This window comes from Taeniopygia guttata, chromosome 36 (assembly GCF_048771995.1).
Source record: "Taeniopygia guttata chromosome 36, bTaeGut7.mat, whole genome shotgun sequence".
In the NCBI taxonomy this organism is placed as follows: domain Eukaryota; kingdom Metazoa; phylum Chordata; class Aves; order Passeriformes; family Estrildidae; genus Taeniopygia; species Taeniopygia guttata.
Genome location: NC_133061.1, coordinates 3663877 through 3679699, shown reverse-complemented (window position 1 = coordinate 3679699; position 15823 = coordinate 3663877). Strand labels below are relative to the sequence as shown.

Sequence of the window (15823 nt, the reverse complement as noted above, 5' to 3'; positions counted from 1 at the left end):
GCACAAACCTTTTCAAGAGTCAAAGTCAAACGAAAAATACCCAAAGTGTCTCAAGGCATTAATGGGACCCACTGAGGTCCATCCCCAACACAGGGTCCTCATGGACTTCTTGGAGGAGAGAACTGGAGGCCAGGATGGCACAAAAACCTCTCAGATACACTCAGTGTGGAAAGGAGAATCCAAAGTACCTTAAAAACTTTGAGTATCTCAAAGCATTAATGAGCCCCACTGAGTGTTGTTCCTGACAAAGTCTCTCCAGGGACTAATTACAGCAGATAATTGGAGGCCAGGATTGCACAAATCTCTCAGAGACTCCAAGGCAAAAGCAAAAGCCAAAGTCCTTTGAAGAACCTGCAGTCCCTGGGAGCATGAAGGAGCCCCCAGGGCCATTCCTGACCAAGGCTCCCCAGGGACTCCTTCCAGCAGATCCTTGAGGCCACTGGGATGTGGGCTGGGGGGGTCTACTGAGGGCAGGACCAGGGGGTGACAGTGCCCAGCCTGGCTGGGGCTGTGCCAGGAGGCCCCAGGGCCTCAGGACAAGGTGTCTCCTCACAGCCCTTGGTGGCACAGACCCTGCTGTGCCCCAGGGCACCAAGACTTGGCTTCTCTTTGTCCCCACCTGTCATCAGTGCCTCCAGTTCTCTGCTCTGCCTGGGGCCTGGGGACACTTTCTCAGTTGTGTCCCTCAGTGGGACCCATTAAAAGTCCAAGAAACTTTGGAGTTGGATTCTGACTTGGAGTTCTGGAGAGGTTTCTGCAGCTCCCTCTCAGGGCCTGATGTTCAGGGCCTGAGCACAAAGCCCCAGAGGGTCATTAAAGTCCTTGTGCTGTGTCTGTGCTGCTGAGCTGGGCCGGGCTCCTGGCACAGAGGGTGATCCTGGTAACCAAGCAGAGCTTCAAAAGCACATTTCTCTTGCTGAGCAGCTCTTCTCCCAGCCCAGCAGGGCTGGGGCACTGCCTGCAGCCAGCCCAGGCACAGCACAGAGGCACAGAGAGCTTCAATCAGTCAGGGCTGGGAAGGGGCTGAGAAGTGCCTGGGGCAGAATCACTGCCAGCCCTTGGCACAGGAACCTCTGGCTGCAGGACAATGCAGCTGCAGCTCCTGGAGTGATCTCCTAAAGTTGGAACATCCCAATGCCCACAGCCCCTGTGAGTGCATTCTCTGCTCATCTCCTGTGCAGAGCAGCCAGGGGTGCCCAGGGCTGTCCTGCAGAGCAGGGTCCTGCAGCCCAGGGCGCTGTGCTGGGCCAGGACTCTGCTGCCTGCCAGGGACAGCTCTCAGCCGGCCCTGGAGCTGCTCCCAGCGCTGGCCAGGAGCTGTGGGGGGAAGGAGCCACCCTGAGCAGGGCAGGTGCTGCTGCTGAGAGGGGCTGGGTGGGGCAGGGCTGCTCCCAGCTCCAGACCAGCCTGGGCACAGCTCCGGAGGGCACTTCCCAAAGAAGGTAAGCCTGGGATTGCTGTAAAGGTCAGGAGCTTTCCTGAGATTGTTTTCAATTTCCTGCTTGGAGCTGGATGGGAAAGTTGGGGTGATGACATGAAGAATTTTGCTTTTTATACATTTTTCATATATCCGTAGGTCCATAAATTACTATTATGTAATTATAAATTTATAATCCTTACCTAACTCTATTAAATTCTTAATGAACTCTACTTAACTACTATTATATACTTAATGTAATTTTAATCCTTAATTAACTCTAATATGTTTCCTTACTTTTCTCTTAGATTTTAGAACAATAACCTGTCTAAACACATTTTTTAAATGCTATATAGTCTTATTATCAGGGAAAGAACCCACAAGAAGACCATTTTGGTTTTTAAATGTGAGCAGTGATAAGAAAACCTGGGGCAAAGAAGCCCTTGGACCTACTCCACTGGGTTGAGTCAGGGGTGTGTAACTGGGGCAACTGAATCTCCTATTGGATGTTCCTGTTAAATATCCTACTTAATCAATCTTAATGAACTGTTGAAATCAGGGGCTGAGTGTGCCCCATTCCCACTGGGACACCTGGAAGCTTCCAATAAAGGTCTGCTTTTTACTTTACTATTCTAACACTGTTGCAAGGGTTTTTCTCTCCTTTCATTATAGACAACAGGGGGATGAGAGAAGCAGAACAGGAATTGTAATCCCAGAATAACAGAACATTCTGAATTGAAAGGATCATCAAAGAAATGTTTGAACATTTACAGAGACTCCAGAACTGTGACTTTGGGTGGTCAGTCTCTCTGCTGGGAGCCTCCCAAAGGGCCTTCAGCCCCTCCTCATCCCTGGACAGCAGCAGTATCACCTTTGCAGAGCCCAGCTCCTAAATATCCAGGCTTGTCCCTCTGCCACAGGGCCACAAACCCAGGGCATTGGGGCAGGGATGGCTCCTCAAGAGCCCCCACGCTCAGGTCTGGCTGCTCCTGGCACACTCAGCCAGCACAACTGGAGCTCAGGCAGGGACCTGGGTGAAGGTTTTCCCAGAGCAGGAACAAGGGTGGGTGAGTCTCACCAGGACAGGCTGCAGGGAATGGCCCAAGTCTGGCTCCAAGCAGCCTCTCCTGACTTGTCCCTGTCCTTTCTCCATGACCAGGTGCCCATGTGCAGCCACAGCAAATGTCCAACAGCAGCTCCATCAGCCACTTCCTCCTGCTGGCACTGGCAGACACGCGGCAGCTGCAGCTCCTGCACTTCTGCCTCTTCCTGGGCATCTCCCTGGCTGCCCTCCTGGGCAACGGCCTCATCATCAGCGCCGTAGCCTGCGGCCACCACCTGCACACGCCCATGTTCTTCTTCCTGCTCAACCTGGCCCTCAGCGACCTGGGCTCCATCTGCACCACTGTCCCCAAAGCCATGCACAATTCCCTCTGGGACACCAGGAACATCTCCTACACAGGATGTGTTGCACAGCTTTTTTTTTTGTCTTTTTCATCTCAGCAGAGTATTTCCTCCTGACTGTCATGTGCTACGACCGCTACGTGTCCATCTGCAAACCCCTGCACTACGGGACCCTCCTGGGCAGCAGAGCTTGTGCCCACATGGCAGCAGCTGCCTGGGCCAGTGCCTTTCTCAATGCTCTGCTGCACACAGCCAATACATTTTCCCTGCCCCTGTGCCATGGCAATGCCCTGGGCCAGTTCTTCTGTGATATCTCCCAGATCCTCAAACTCTCCTGCTCCAAATCCTATCTCAGGGAACTTGGGTTTCTTGTGTTTTCTATATTTTTAGCATTTTGTTGTTTTGTGTTCATTGTTTTCTCCTATGTGCAGATCTTCAGGGCCGTGCTGAGGATTCCCTCTGAGCAGGGACGGCACAAAGCCTTTTCCACCTGCCTCCCTCACCTGGCTGTGGTCTCTCTGTTTATTAGCACTGTTGCATTTACCTACCTGAAGCCTCCCTCCATCTCCTCCCCATCCCTGGATTTGGCCCTGTCAGTTCTGTACTCGGTGGTGCCTCCAGCCCTGAACCCCCTCATCTACAGCCTGAGGAACCAGGAGCTCAAGGTTGCAGTGTGGAGACTGATGACTGGTTGCTTTCAGGAACATTAACCTGCTGGCCAGTTTCTGCAAATTACTTGCAATAAAAGTCTTCTTTGATATTTCTTGTTGGTTTCATTTTGGAGTTTCTTTTTCTTTGTTTTACTTTCTTAATCTTGTCCACAGAGGAAAGCCTTTCTTTGTGCCATTTCTCATTTTGCTTCTCTCCCTCTGGCCACAGACTGTGCAAATAAGGGGCTGTGCTCTCAGTGGATTTATAGGAACTCAAGGATCTCCCAACAGAGTTTTCTGCAGAGATGCCCTTTTGCTGCCTTCTCTGGAGCTGCAGCAACAATGTCTGTGTGCAGAGCTGGGGGCAGATCAGTGCTGGCACAGCAGCTCTGCTCCTGCTGGCCACACCATCCCTGATCCAGGCCAGGAGCCATTGGCCTTCTTGGCCACCTGGGCACACGGCTGGCTCATGTCCAGCCTGCTGTCCATCGGTCCCTGCAGGTCCCTTTCTGCCTGGCTGCTGTCCAGCCCCTCTGTCCCCAGCCTGTAGCGCTGCAGGGGTTGTTGTGGTCAAAGTGCAGGACCCGGCACTTGGACTTGTTAAACCTCACCTTGTTGGGTTTGGTCCCTGGATCCAGCCTGTCCAGGGCCCTGTGCAGAGCCCTCCTACCCTCCAGCAGATCAACACCCATATCCAGCTCGGTGTCATCTGCAAAGATGTCCTTGGTTCCAAGGGGCCCCTCAGTGTCACAATGTCCCTTTGGTTACACCAGGCCCTGCACTGTCACACTGGTCTCCTTGGTTCCATGGGGTCCCAAAATGTGACAATGGACTCCTTGGTTCCATGGGGCTTCACAGTGTCACAATGTTGTCGTTGGTGCTGCAGTTTCACAGTGGCCCCTCGGTTCCATGGGGCCCCAGGATGTCACAAAGGCCCCATGGTTACATGAGGTCCCACACTGTCACAATGCTCTCTGTGGCTCCACAAGTCCCCTCAGTATCACAATGGACTCCTTGTTTCCACGAGGCCACACAGTGTCACAAGGGCCTTCCAGATTCCTGGAGGCCCCTGAGTGTCACAGTGGCCCCTTGGTTACACAAGGTCCTGCAGTGTCACAATGTCCCCTTGGTTCCATGAGGCCCCGCAGTGTCAGAAGGGCCCCTTGGTTCCCCTGGGCCCTGGACTCTCCCAATGCTCTCCTTGGTTTCGCAGTGTCACAATGGTGAAACCCCTCGGTTACACGAGGCCCTGCAGTGTCACCATGGCCTCTGTGGTTCCACCAGGACCCAGTGTCACGGGGACTCCCCGGTTCCATTGGGCCCCAGAGCACCACAAGGGAGCCCTGGTTCTATGGGGCTGCACAGTGTCACCATGGTCCTCTTAGTTCCACGAGGCCCTGCAGTGTCACAATGGCCCCAGAGTGTCCCAATCATCACAGAATGACAGAATCAAAAAGGCTGGAAAAGACCTTTGGGATCACCAAGTCCAACCAATGCCCTAATACCGCCTTGTCACCCAGACCATTCCACTGCGTGCCACTGGAGAGTGTTGCCTTTATGAGAGACAACGGTGACCTGGTTGCAAGAAGACAGCACGGCAGCCCGGCCTCGCCCGGGCTACTCGGGCTAACAACACACGCTGACACCAATGTGGTGGACGGTCAAAAGCCTTTATTATCTTATCTCATGGGTTTAAATAGTCTTGGGGGACTTTGCTACGTCAGGGGGGGGTTGGTAGGGTCTCTAGGTTAGTCGGGAGTGGAAAACTACTGGGTTAGGTGTGGTTACATGCTTTGGGGTTAATAGATAACGTGAAGCAGGGAGAAGGGGGAAGGGTCTCTCCTTCCGTCACATCCCGAGATCTTCCGTCCGCCTGTCCCTATCTACCACATCTCCCCTCCCCTTATCATATATAAAATGAGGTAGTCGTAGATATAGGCACTGGAGTGAGGTACAAACTTGTAACTTGTTGAGGAAAGGTTGGTTTGGTAAACCTGAGTAATTTTCGCTAGGCGAGTCTCGAAGGCTTTTGCGACTGACTGTGTTTGCAGTTTTTGGTTTACAGTATTTGTTGCTGGCCTATGAACAGAATGTTCATCCGCTCTAGACGGGCCTGAACAAACGAGACTAGTTTGTTCAGCAGGCATGGTCCTATGGTAACAGCTAAAAGCAGTATTGCCAGTGGACTTACCAGGGCAGAAATTAAAGTGGTGAGCCAAGGTGATTGATTGAACCAGGATTCAAACCAGCTCTGTTGGGTTTCCCTGTCTCTCTTTCTCTGAGCCAGTCTATCTCGGAGTTCTGCCATGGAGTCTTTAACAACTCCCGTATGATCTGCATAAAAGCAGCACTCCTCTTTCAAGGCTGCACACAGTCCTCCTTGTTGCATGAACAAGAGGTCCAATCCTCGCCTATTTTGTAAAACCACTTCTGAAAGCGAAGAGACTGATTTCTCTAGATAGGAGATGGATTTCTCGATCCTCTGCAGGTCTTTGTCGATGGTCATTTGCAGCTGAGAGAGTCCGTGCTGTTGGGTTGCGATGGCTGAGACACCCGTGGCTGTGCCAGCTGCTCCCAGCATTGCGATAGTTATACCTGTGATTATTTCCCTTTTGTGGAGTCTGTCAGGTTCCTCGAGAAGGTGGTATATCTCTTCGTCTGAGTGGTACAGGACCCTAGGAACAATCAGAACTTGGACACAGAAGTCGACAGAGTCATTAAATTTGGCAAGGAACACACAAGGACTCACTCCGGATCGCTGGCAAACCCACATCCCAGATGCAGATGGGACCACCAACTTATTGGTTTTTCTGTTGGGCTTGACAACTTTAGTGCAGAAGTTGCCTTTCTGCTTTGCTAAAGTTACATTGCCAAAGCATCTGCCCTGTCCTGTGATTTGACTCAGGGTGATTCCTCTGCGGGGAGTGTCCCATCTGCACTGGTGGGAGGCAGTGGCTGTGGAGTAACTGAAGGGGGTGTCTAAAGCAATGCCTTCGTAGAAAGGGGGTTTAACATCATAGCAAAGCCAACAGGAGTTAGTCAGGTTCGGTTTGGTTTCGCTTAGGGTTAGAAAGGTAGCTTTTAAACAGGTTGGCTATGTGGAACACGAAGGATGGGGTGTTCGCTGTGGTGACCTCTTTGAACACCTTGTCACTTGAAAGATGTTGCATGACCCACCTAAATGGCTGGTGAGGGTAGTGGCCTGGGTCGGCTTGTCCCCCGGCCACAAGCCCCAACAGCAAAATCGCACAGAGACACTGTGCATGTCTGGGTCTCACCGGCGTGGGACTCTCGGGTTTTGTCTGGCGGTTTGGTGGTCCGTTATCTCTCTCCAGAGCAGGGGTGTATGCGTCACGGGGACGGTCCACAAGCGTGTCCTGCAAACAAAACTCACAGCTTTTCCGTTAGTTTCGTTCTGAAGGTAAGTTTTATTGGCAGCAGTGAGTGTGTGGCAGTTGCCCTTTCCTCCCGCAGCTTTAACAGGATCCCCGCGGGCGTGTTTGGGGTGGAGGCGCCGTGGCGGGCTGCCGTGCCGGCTGGGGGCAGCTCACTGTGATGTGACCTGCCTCACCACACTTGAAGCATGCCATGGCACTGGTCAGGGTGTGGACGGCCGCCTGAATGGACGTCAGGTGCTCTTCCCTTACTACACGTCTGATCATGTCAGCCAGGCTGGCTCCGGCTGGCAGGGAACGTAAGATATCCTTGGTGACAGAGTTGCACTGCTGGCGCAGGCAGTCGGCTACCACGGGGCCCTTTGCCTCTGCCGGCAGGGTGGAGGAGTCTATCGCTGCCTGCAGGCGATCCACGAACTGCGTGAAGCTTTCGCTCTCTGCCTGCCTCACGGTGGACCACGGCGCCGGCTTAGCCACGACTCGAGAGGCTGCGCGGATAGCCTCCCTGGCAGCCTGAGTGGTCGCCCTGACCTCCTCAGCCTGCATCTGCGTGGCTTGTTGCTGCGGCGTGATCATATCATCATGCTTTCCTATTAGTCTGGATAGGCTCGATCTGTGTAGTGGCTGCCTCGCGCCAGATGCTTGGGCTAATTGCTTCCTACAATTATCCTCCCATTCCTGTCTGAACACAATCATTCCCGCACCATCAAGTATCATGCGACCTATTTGCTCGATATCAAAGGGAAGCAGGTCATCATTACTAAAAAGACCATCGATTGAAGTGGAGACTATGGCCGAATTGATTCCTTTTTCCGCAATGGCTTTGACAATTGACTGTACATCTTTTGGGTTTATCGGGGTATATACCCTTTGTTGGTTCCCCTCCGGGCTGGTGAGCCTCACCGGGAAGGCTTGTATGGCAGCCGCTGGGGACCATTCAGCACAGGCTATTTTTATTTCTTCCCAGTCGGTAAACTGGGCTGGTTTGTATCGTAATTGTTTTCCGGTGCGGCTTAGAGCTTTTCTTGGTTTTGTCTTAAATCGCGTTGGCTCTGTTTTCTCCGTCTCGGAGTTCCAGCCGGCTCCCGGCAGCTCTTCCGAGCTGGCGGAGCTGCTGCCGGACTCCGAGTCGGAAGTCGAATGCCAGCGCATTTCCGGGGCTCGGTGCCTTTTTGTCCGGCTCCGAGCTCGCTCCTCCCCGCGGGGGTGGCACCGCTCCCGCCCCCCAGGCTTGCCCTGCCTCCTGCAGGGGGAGGTCTCTCCCTTAAATGGTAGCAGCCTCAGGCGCAGCTGCCGATTGGCTCTCTGCCCTCTGCTGCTCTTCTCCTCTTTCTCCCGCGCACGCGCGTCCCTGAAACCGCGCGGCTCCCGGCTTTTCGCGCCGAGACCGCCCGCGCCCCGCCCCTCTCCTTGGCAGCCAGCGCCATTTTCAAAGAGGTGAGGTGGCGGCGTGGGTAGGGTCTCTTCCCGAGCTGCGGTTTCTGCACCTCTGACTTCCCCTGCCAGCCCTCGCCGAAAGCATTCCGCGCGCTGCTGCACCTCCGGCAACGGGTCGCGGACCGGCGGTGGCGGGACGGACGGGGAAGCCGCGGTTTTTTGGGGGGTTTCCATGGTAGGGATTGGGCTCTGATCCGGGGAAGGAGGTGACGCGCCGGGCCCCCCCGGGTCTCTGCTACCGGGCGGATCGTCCTCAGGGGCGGTCTGCGCTCCCGCACCCACCCCGAGCCCGGTTTTAACTAATAAACACATAAGCGCCGCGCTCCATGTCTCCTGCTCTTCTATTGCTCTGCGCGGGGCTTTCTCTACTTTGCCCCACGCTTTAAGGCTCTTGCCACTGCCTGAGGATTTCATGTCCTCGGCCAGCGTGGCTGTGCATTTTTCCCATATTCTCGGATGCATATTATCCACTGGGCATTCAGTCGCCCCAAGCTCAAGCAGCCTTGCTATAGCAAGATAAAAGTCCTTGAGCTTACACTCGATACCCCATTGCTTATAAATCGCACTTACGAGCCTGGCGATGCTGTCCATGACGCTCGCGGGTCCTGGGACGTCTCCCTGCGCCAAGATACGGTCTGACCGCTCCGGCCGCTGCCCTTGTCCAGGCGAATCCCGCTACCCGAGCGAATTTCTCTTCCCGGGTTTCGGCACCAGATATGTTGCCTTTATGAGAGACAACAGCGACCTGGTTGCAAGACGACAGCACGGCAGCCCGGCCTGTCCGGGCTACTCGGACTAACGACACACGCTGACACCAATGTGGTGGACGGTCGAAAGCCTTTATTATCTTATCTCATGGGTTTAAATAGTCTTGGGGGACTTTGCTACGTCAGAGGGGGGTTGTAGGGTCCCTAGGGTTAGTCAGGAGTGGAAAACTACTGGGTTAGGTGTGGTTACATGCTCTGGGGTTAATAGATAACATGAAGCGGGGAGAAGGGGGAAGGGTCTTTCTTTCCGTCACATCCCGAGATCTTCCGTTCGCCTGTCCCTATCTACCACACTCCAGGAACACCTGGATGCCTCCTGAACACAGCAGGACCCCCCAGGAACACCTGGATCCCCCCAAATAACACCTGGGACTGCACAAAACCACCTGGACCCACCCAAAACCCACCTGGACCCACCCAGGGACAGCTGGACTCGCCCCCCAAACTCACTGGGCCCCCCAGAACTCACTGGGATCCCGCTAAAACTCACCTGGATCCCCCTCTAAATCCACCTGGGACCTCCAAAACCAACCAGGACTCCCCCAAAACCCACTTGGACCCACCCAGGAACATCTGGCACTACCCAAACTCATTTGGACCCCCCAAAAGCCCACCTAGACCCCCCAAAATCCCACCTGGCCCCTCCCCCGTGACATCACAGGTGTGGTCCCTCTCCCCCACTCCCCTGGGTTTGAATTTTTGGGTCGATTTGTGTCGATTTTTGGTTTCCATTGATAAAAATCTATCCGGGGGCGGGGCCAAGGCTCATTTGGGGTGGGGCTTCAGGAGGGGGCGGGGCCAGAACCCGGAGCTGGGAACTGGGAGGGGCGGGGCCTGAGGGCCCGGGCGCTCGGTGGGCGTGTCCAAAAGCAAGGGGCGGGGCCAAAACACGGGGCGGGGTCTAAAGAGGGCGTGGTCAGTGTCTGGGGGTTCGTCCTGCCGCTCCCACCCCCCTAAATTCCCCCGGACCCTCCCTCACCGCCCCTCCCCCACCCATGGGACACACCCCGAAACCTCCCCAGCCCCTCCCCCCTTGGCCTCCCCGAGCTGTTTTCACCTGGCAACCCCCAAATCTTTGGGAATTCTCACCTGGGACCCCCTAAAGCTCACCTGGAACCCCCCAAACCTCACCTGAAATCTCCAAACCTTTCCTGGGATCCCTAGACCTCACTTGGGCAGCATGGAAACCCCAAATCCTTGGGAATTCTCACCTGGGACCTCCCAAACCTCACCTGGGACCCCCCAAAGCTCACCTGGGACACCCCAAACCCCCACCTGGGACCCCCCAAAGCTCACCTAGGAACCCCCCAAAATCTCCTCAGGAGCCCCCAAAAGCGGCCAAAGGTGGGGCGGGGCCGGGGCGATGACGTCACCTCTTCCTGTTTCCCCTCTCCGGCCGCGCCGCGTTCCCACGTGTCCCCAACTGTCCCCGGCCGTGTCCCCTCCCCGGAGTGTCCCCAGCGGCCATGGAACCCCGCGAGGTGCGATAATCCCGGCGGGGGGGCGGGAGGGGACAGGGGAACACGGGGGTGGCAGAGGGGTGGAGGGGACCAAGGGTGGTAGGAGGGAACAGGGGGGGACAGTGGGAGACGAGAGGGTGACAAAAGGGACAGAGGGGACAGCAGAGCCCTCCAGGAAGGGGACAAACAGGACCACAGGAGGGCACAGGGGCCACTGTAGGAGGCCACAAGTGCCACCAGGCCCCTGACACCTCTTCTGTCCCATCCCCAGCTGTCCCCCACCAGTTGCTGGAGGCGATGGTGGCCGTGGTGGCCACACTGGGTGAGCTGGTGGCCACCCTGAGAGAACTGATGGCCACCGTGGCCAGGCCGCACAGGGACGTGCTGCTGGCCGTGTCCCCAGAGTTCCTGCGGGTGGCTGTGGGGACCTTGATCTTTCACCTCCAGGACGCCCTGCGCCACTACCGTGTCCCCTCCCTGGGCCACCGCCCTGTCCCCTCCCTGGGCTGGACCCTGGCCAACCTCGGGGACACCCCAGGGACCACCTGGGCCTGTGTGAGAGCCCTGGCCAGCGCCAGGCGTGTGCTGGACAGGCTCATGGACAGCTGGGCCCGGCTGGCCAAGGCGGCCACCGAGCCCCGCGACGCCTGCAGGGATGCGGCCACCGGGAGGGGACAGCGGCTGGAGCTGTACCTGGGGCTGCTGGGGGACTTGGTGGCCGCGTGTGACAAAGCCACCGCGGGACATCGAGGCTGCCCTGGAGGGGACAACGGAGGTGTCCCCTGATTTCTGTGCGGCCTTGGTGGCCACAGCGGCCGAGGCTGAGAAGCTGTGGGAGGCCAGTACCTGCCTGGCCACGCGTCACCTGCTGGGGACATTTGGGGACATCAACACCCTCTTCTTCTGTCCCTCTCCTGGCCACGGTGGCTGTGCAGTGGCCGAGCGGTGCCAAAGAGCCATGGAGGACATCCCGAGGCTGCTGTGCACAGAGCAACATCACCACTGGGCCGTCATCAGGCAGGTGTCACCTCTGCAGAGACTCGGGGACACTCTCAGGGCACTTTGGGAGCACTTGGGGACACTTTGGGAAGGCGTGTGGCGACGCTGGTGGGGGCGGGGGGGTGAACGAGCCTCCCCTCAGTGCCTTGCAGGAGACCTGGCTGTAATTTGGGGGCCGGGGGGGTCCCCAGGCAGCCCCCACTGCTGAGCACTGACCCTGCCCTGTGGGGTGCCGGGACCCCCCAAAAACCGCACCCACACCCCCTTCAGTGCCCCCAAACCCCCCTCGAGCACTGACCCCCCCTCACCGGGAACTGGGACGAGTGGAGACCCCCTCTCGGTTTTCTGGGGGTCGAGATGACCCCGAGATTGTGAAAAGTCCTTTTCTCTCAGCCCGCGCGGGCAGAGAAGGAGTCGAGATGCGGAGCTTTGCTTCTCAGGGCCGTTTATTGTCCCTTTTCTCTAACAGCTTTGTCCGCTCTGCTGAGCTCTGTCTAGCAGGTCGGTCTGTGGCAGTCTCCCTGCCCTCAGGGCGCTGTTTGCCTTCTACACTAAAAACTACCTGTACTGTGTTTACAATAACGTGCCAATATCTATCATTTCTGTTGGACAGTGTGTCTCTACCTTCAACCAACAGAAAAGTGTCACCATCACAGCAAGACATGGAGGGCAAAAAGAAGGAGAAGAAGGTCAGGACACACCCAGATCCCTCCACCTTGTCCCATTGAACCCCGTATTTTAAAGTGTTAAAATTCTACTTTTCCACCCTGTGTTAATTCACCTACTGCTCTACTCAAACCCTTGTGCCTTGTAATTCCTCATACAAAGTTGGCAATTGTCTCCAGGGGCTAAAACCAAAGCCACCGGTGTTCTTGACATCATGCCAAGGTCTCCGAGGCCCCTGCCAGAGTCTCGAGCCATCCAGGCAGCCAGAGGGATGTCCTGGATTCTGACACCCCCCAATTACCGAGCAGTGGGAGCCCCCCAGGCACTTCCCCGCCCCTCACCAAGCACTGGGATAGGGACCGGACCCCCCTCGAACCCTGGGAACCCCACAAGCACCGGGAACCCCCAGGCAGTGCCACCCCCGTGCACTGGGACAGGGACCGGGCCCCCCTCGTGCACCGACCCCGCCGAGCACTGGGCCCGGACCCCCTTTGTGCCCCCCATCCATGACGGAGGTTCCATCCCCTCTGCTTTGACCCCCCAGAGCCGTGGGACCCCCAGGAATAATGCAGGGACTGTGGGGGACCCCAAGGGCTGGGGGGGCACAGGGGGTTAACCAGCACTAGGGGAGTCCCTTAGGGTTTGGTCCTTTCCCACCCCGTTGTCTCCCAGGACCCCCTGTTATCATCAGCACCACCCCCAATTTACTGGGACCCCCTCCATTCACTGCTTCCCCCCTTCCCTGACTCCCCCAAAGCGCTGGGACCCCCCGAGCTATGAGCCCCCCGCAGTGCGCCAGGACCCCCCACTCACCTCCCATCCCCCATCCATGGGAACCAACCCAAATCACAGCAGCACAAGGAGAAGAAGCCAACACCTTCCCCACACCCAGCATGGATCACCAGGACCACGGATCAGCAGGGCTCTGCCCAACGGGGGTCACTGGGGATCATCCAGCCCGGATCCTCCCATGGGGGATGGAGCTGGAGCAGCGCACCAAGCTCTCCCCTCACTCTCTTCCCTCACTCCAAGCTCTTCCCTCACTCTCTTCCCTCACTCCAACCTCTTCCCTCACTCGGGCACTCACAGGGCTTCCCTTAGTGGTGCCTCCGTTGGTGTTTGGTAAAGGCAGAGCTCCGTGCAAAGCTCTTCCCACACTTCCCACACTCGTAGGGCCTCTCCCCGGTGTGGATGCGCCGGTGCACGGTGAGGTGGGAGTTGCGGTTGAAGCCTTTCCCGCAGTCGGGGCAGCGGAAGGGCCTCTCCTCTGTGTGAATCCGCTCATGTACGAGGAGATGGGAGCTTCTCTGAAACCTCTTCCCACACTGGGGACACTCGTAGGGCCTCTCCCCAGTGTGGATGCGCTGGTGTGTTCTCAGGTATGAGCTCCGCCCAAAGCTCTTCCCACATTCCAAGCACTCATAGGGCCGTTCCCCAGTGTGGATCACCTGGTGCTCGATCAGGCCAGACATGTGTCTGAAACTCTTCCCACACTTCCCACACTCGTAGGGCCTCTCCCCGGTGTGGATGCGCCGGTGCACGGTGAGGTTGGAGTTGCGGTTGAAGCCCATCCCGCAGTCGGGGCAGCGGAAGGGCCTCTCCTCTGTGTGAATCCGCTCATGTACGAGGAGATTGGAGCTGGTCCGAAACCTCTTCCCACACTCCCCACACTCGTAGGGCCTCTCCCCAGTGTGGATCCTCTGGTGCTCGATCAGGTTGGAGCTGCAGCTGAAACCCTTCCCACATTCCAAGCACTTGTGGGGCTTCTCCCTGCCATGAGGCTTCTCCACCAGCTCCGAGCTCCGGCTGGATCTCCGCCCGCCTTCCTGGCTCAGGGGGGCTCTTTCCTCCCCGCAGCTCCCTGGGCTGGGTTTGCATCTCCTCCTCCTGCAGCATCTCCGGGGCTTTTCCTCCTCCTCCATCCAGACACACCCAGGGAATGAAAAATCCTGGTTTGGGGAAAAAAACAAGAGGAGAGCACCTTGGACTGGAGGTTCCTCCTTGTGAAACGTAAACTTTAAGGCATTTAGAGATTTTGAGGAGTTAAGATTTTAGCTAGAAATAAGCCTTACTAGAGTTAATTAAAATAAGAATAATAAATGAGTAGGCCTTGATGAAGTTAGGAGTTAGTAGTTAACTAATAATTAATTGCTTGTCAGCACAATGTTTGGTTAGCTGGGTTTATAATGAAGAATATAGAAACTGATAAATAGCTTTTAGGAACATAAGACAATTGTGGGCCTCCTCTGTTCTGAAACCAATTGAAGACAAGGAATGGGAGTTCTACCAAGAGTTCATTTGTCACATTTGCATTGAAAAGGTAGAAAGGTCAGAACGAGGAAGACTTCATTTACTTCCTCATTTTGGGACCCCTCCCCATAAAAGGGACCACCAACCCATTTCAAGGGACAAACTACGCATGCTTAATAGCTTTTGGAGTGATTAGCATACGAAGCGGGGAATGGGATGTACCAAAATTATGAATATGCATTTGTATTTTGTATATTCAATACTTGTATGGATAAAAAGACTCTGTAATCACCTGGAAGGTGCGGTGTGTATTTGGGAGCTATCCCGCACGCTGCCCGGCGTCGAATAAACATACACTTTCTAACTTTAAACTGTTAGAGAGTTTTTGTCCGTCACAGTTGGATATCGATACTAGATCAATATCCATATTTCTTTAATAAATCATTTTGGCGAGCCAGGCAGGAGGACTGCTCTCTCTGGCCGTGGGGCCGGTGGGGTCCAGGACCCCTCTGGGCGCCCACCCAGAAATTTCTGGGAAGAGGGATCCTGCGATCTCGCTAACTACCCGGAGAAAGACCAGAACCTGCTGGACTACGGACAAGAGGTATGTTTATATTTGAAGGAAGATACCTTATTATATAGGCAGTTAAAAAGACACGAGAGACGTCTCGTATTCAAGGTTAGTAGTCTGTGCCTTGTAGAGGAGGCAGCAGCACCAGAAGTTTTGTAGTCTGTGCCTCGTAGAGGAGGCAGCAGCACCAGAAGTTTTGTAGTCTGTGCCTCGTAGAGGAGGCAGCAGCACCAGTTTTGTAGTCTGTGTCTCGTAGAGGAGGCAGCAGCAAGGTTGGTAGTCTGTGCCTCGTAGAGGAGGCAGCAGTACCAGAGGTTTAGCAGTCTGTGCCTCGTAGAGGAAGCAGAGGCTGTAGTGTTGTGGATTTGGATTAGAGCAGGAGTGGCTCTGATCTCAGTTTGTAATTTGGAAGGTGCACCTTAGTAATCCATAATTTGGATGGTTAGTCTGAACCTTGGGACGCGAAGCGTCCTGCTGTGACAATTTGAGTTGTGGCCCCGAGCGCTGTATGTGTGTGTTGTAACCGGATCCGTGTTTGTCTAGTGAGTTTGTGATTTTGTGTGTTTAGGCTGTGGAAAACTATTTGAGCATTGTAATTGTTGCAGTTTGTAAGAGCTAGTGCTGTGGGCATTATAATTTGTGTGATTTGGCGTGTGTTATTAATTTTTGTAAGTGTTTTTAGGAGCTTTGTGAACCTGAAGTTGTAAGAAGTTTGTGAAATTGTTATTTGCTTTGCAAAGAAATACTGACCTTTGGGAGTGCAGACTGCTTTAAAGTATTTGCATGGTGCTTAGATTGTGTGTATTT

General features: G+C 55.4%; 3 protein-coding genes across 3 annotated transcripts in view; 2 read left to right on the top strand and 1 right to left on the bottom strand.

Annotated features, from left to right (window-relative positions):
• LOC140681480 (uncharacterized) overlaps window positions 1-15823 on the top strand; it is a 1248316-nt gene that overhangs the window by 192797 nt on the left and 1039696 nt on the right.
• The window catches only part of LOC140681481 (uncharacterized), a 101266-nt gene that overhangs the window by 57833 nt on the left and 27610 nt on the right, over window positions 1-15823 (bottom strand). Inside the window, exon 4 of the mRNA XM_072921329.1 lies at window positions 13326-13901. Within this exon, the coding sequence (XP_072777430.1) occupies window positions 13326-13901 (576 nt within the window). The remainder of the gene's footprint in view (window positions 1-13325; window positions 13902-15823) is intronic.
• LOC140681455 (olfactory receptor 14J1-like) lies at window positions 2944-3531 on the top strand. The gene has a single exon (XM_072921286.1). It carries the CDS (start codon window positions 2944-2946, stop codon window positions 3529-3531), a length of 588 nt encoding a protein of 195 aa, XP_072777387.1.

Bases quoted from the DNA above. Each gene is read 5' to 3' on its own strand.
- LOC140681455 (XM_072921286.1), top strand. From the start codon at position 2,944: ATGTGCTACGACCGCTACGTGTCCATCTGCAAACCCCTGCACTACGGG.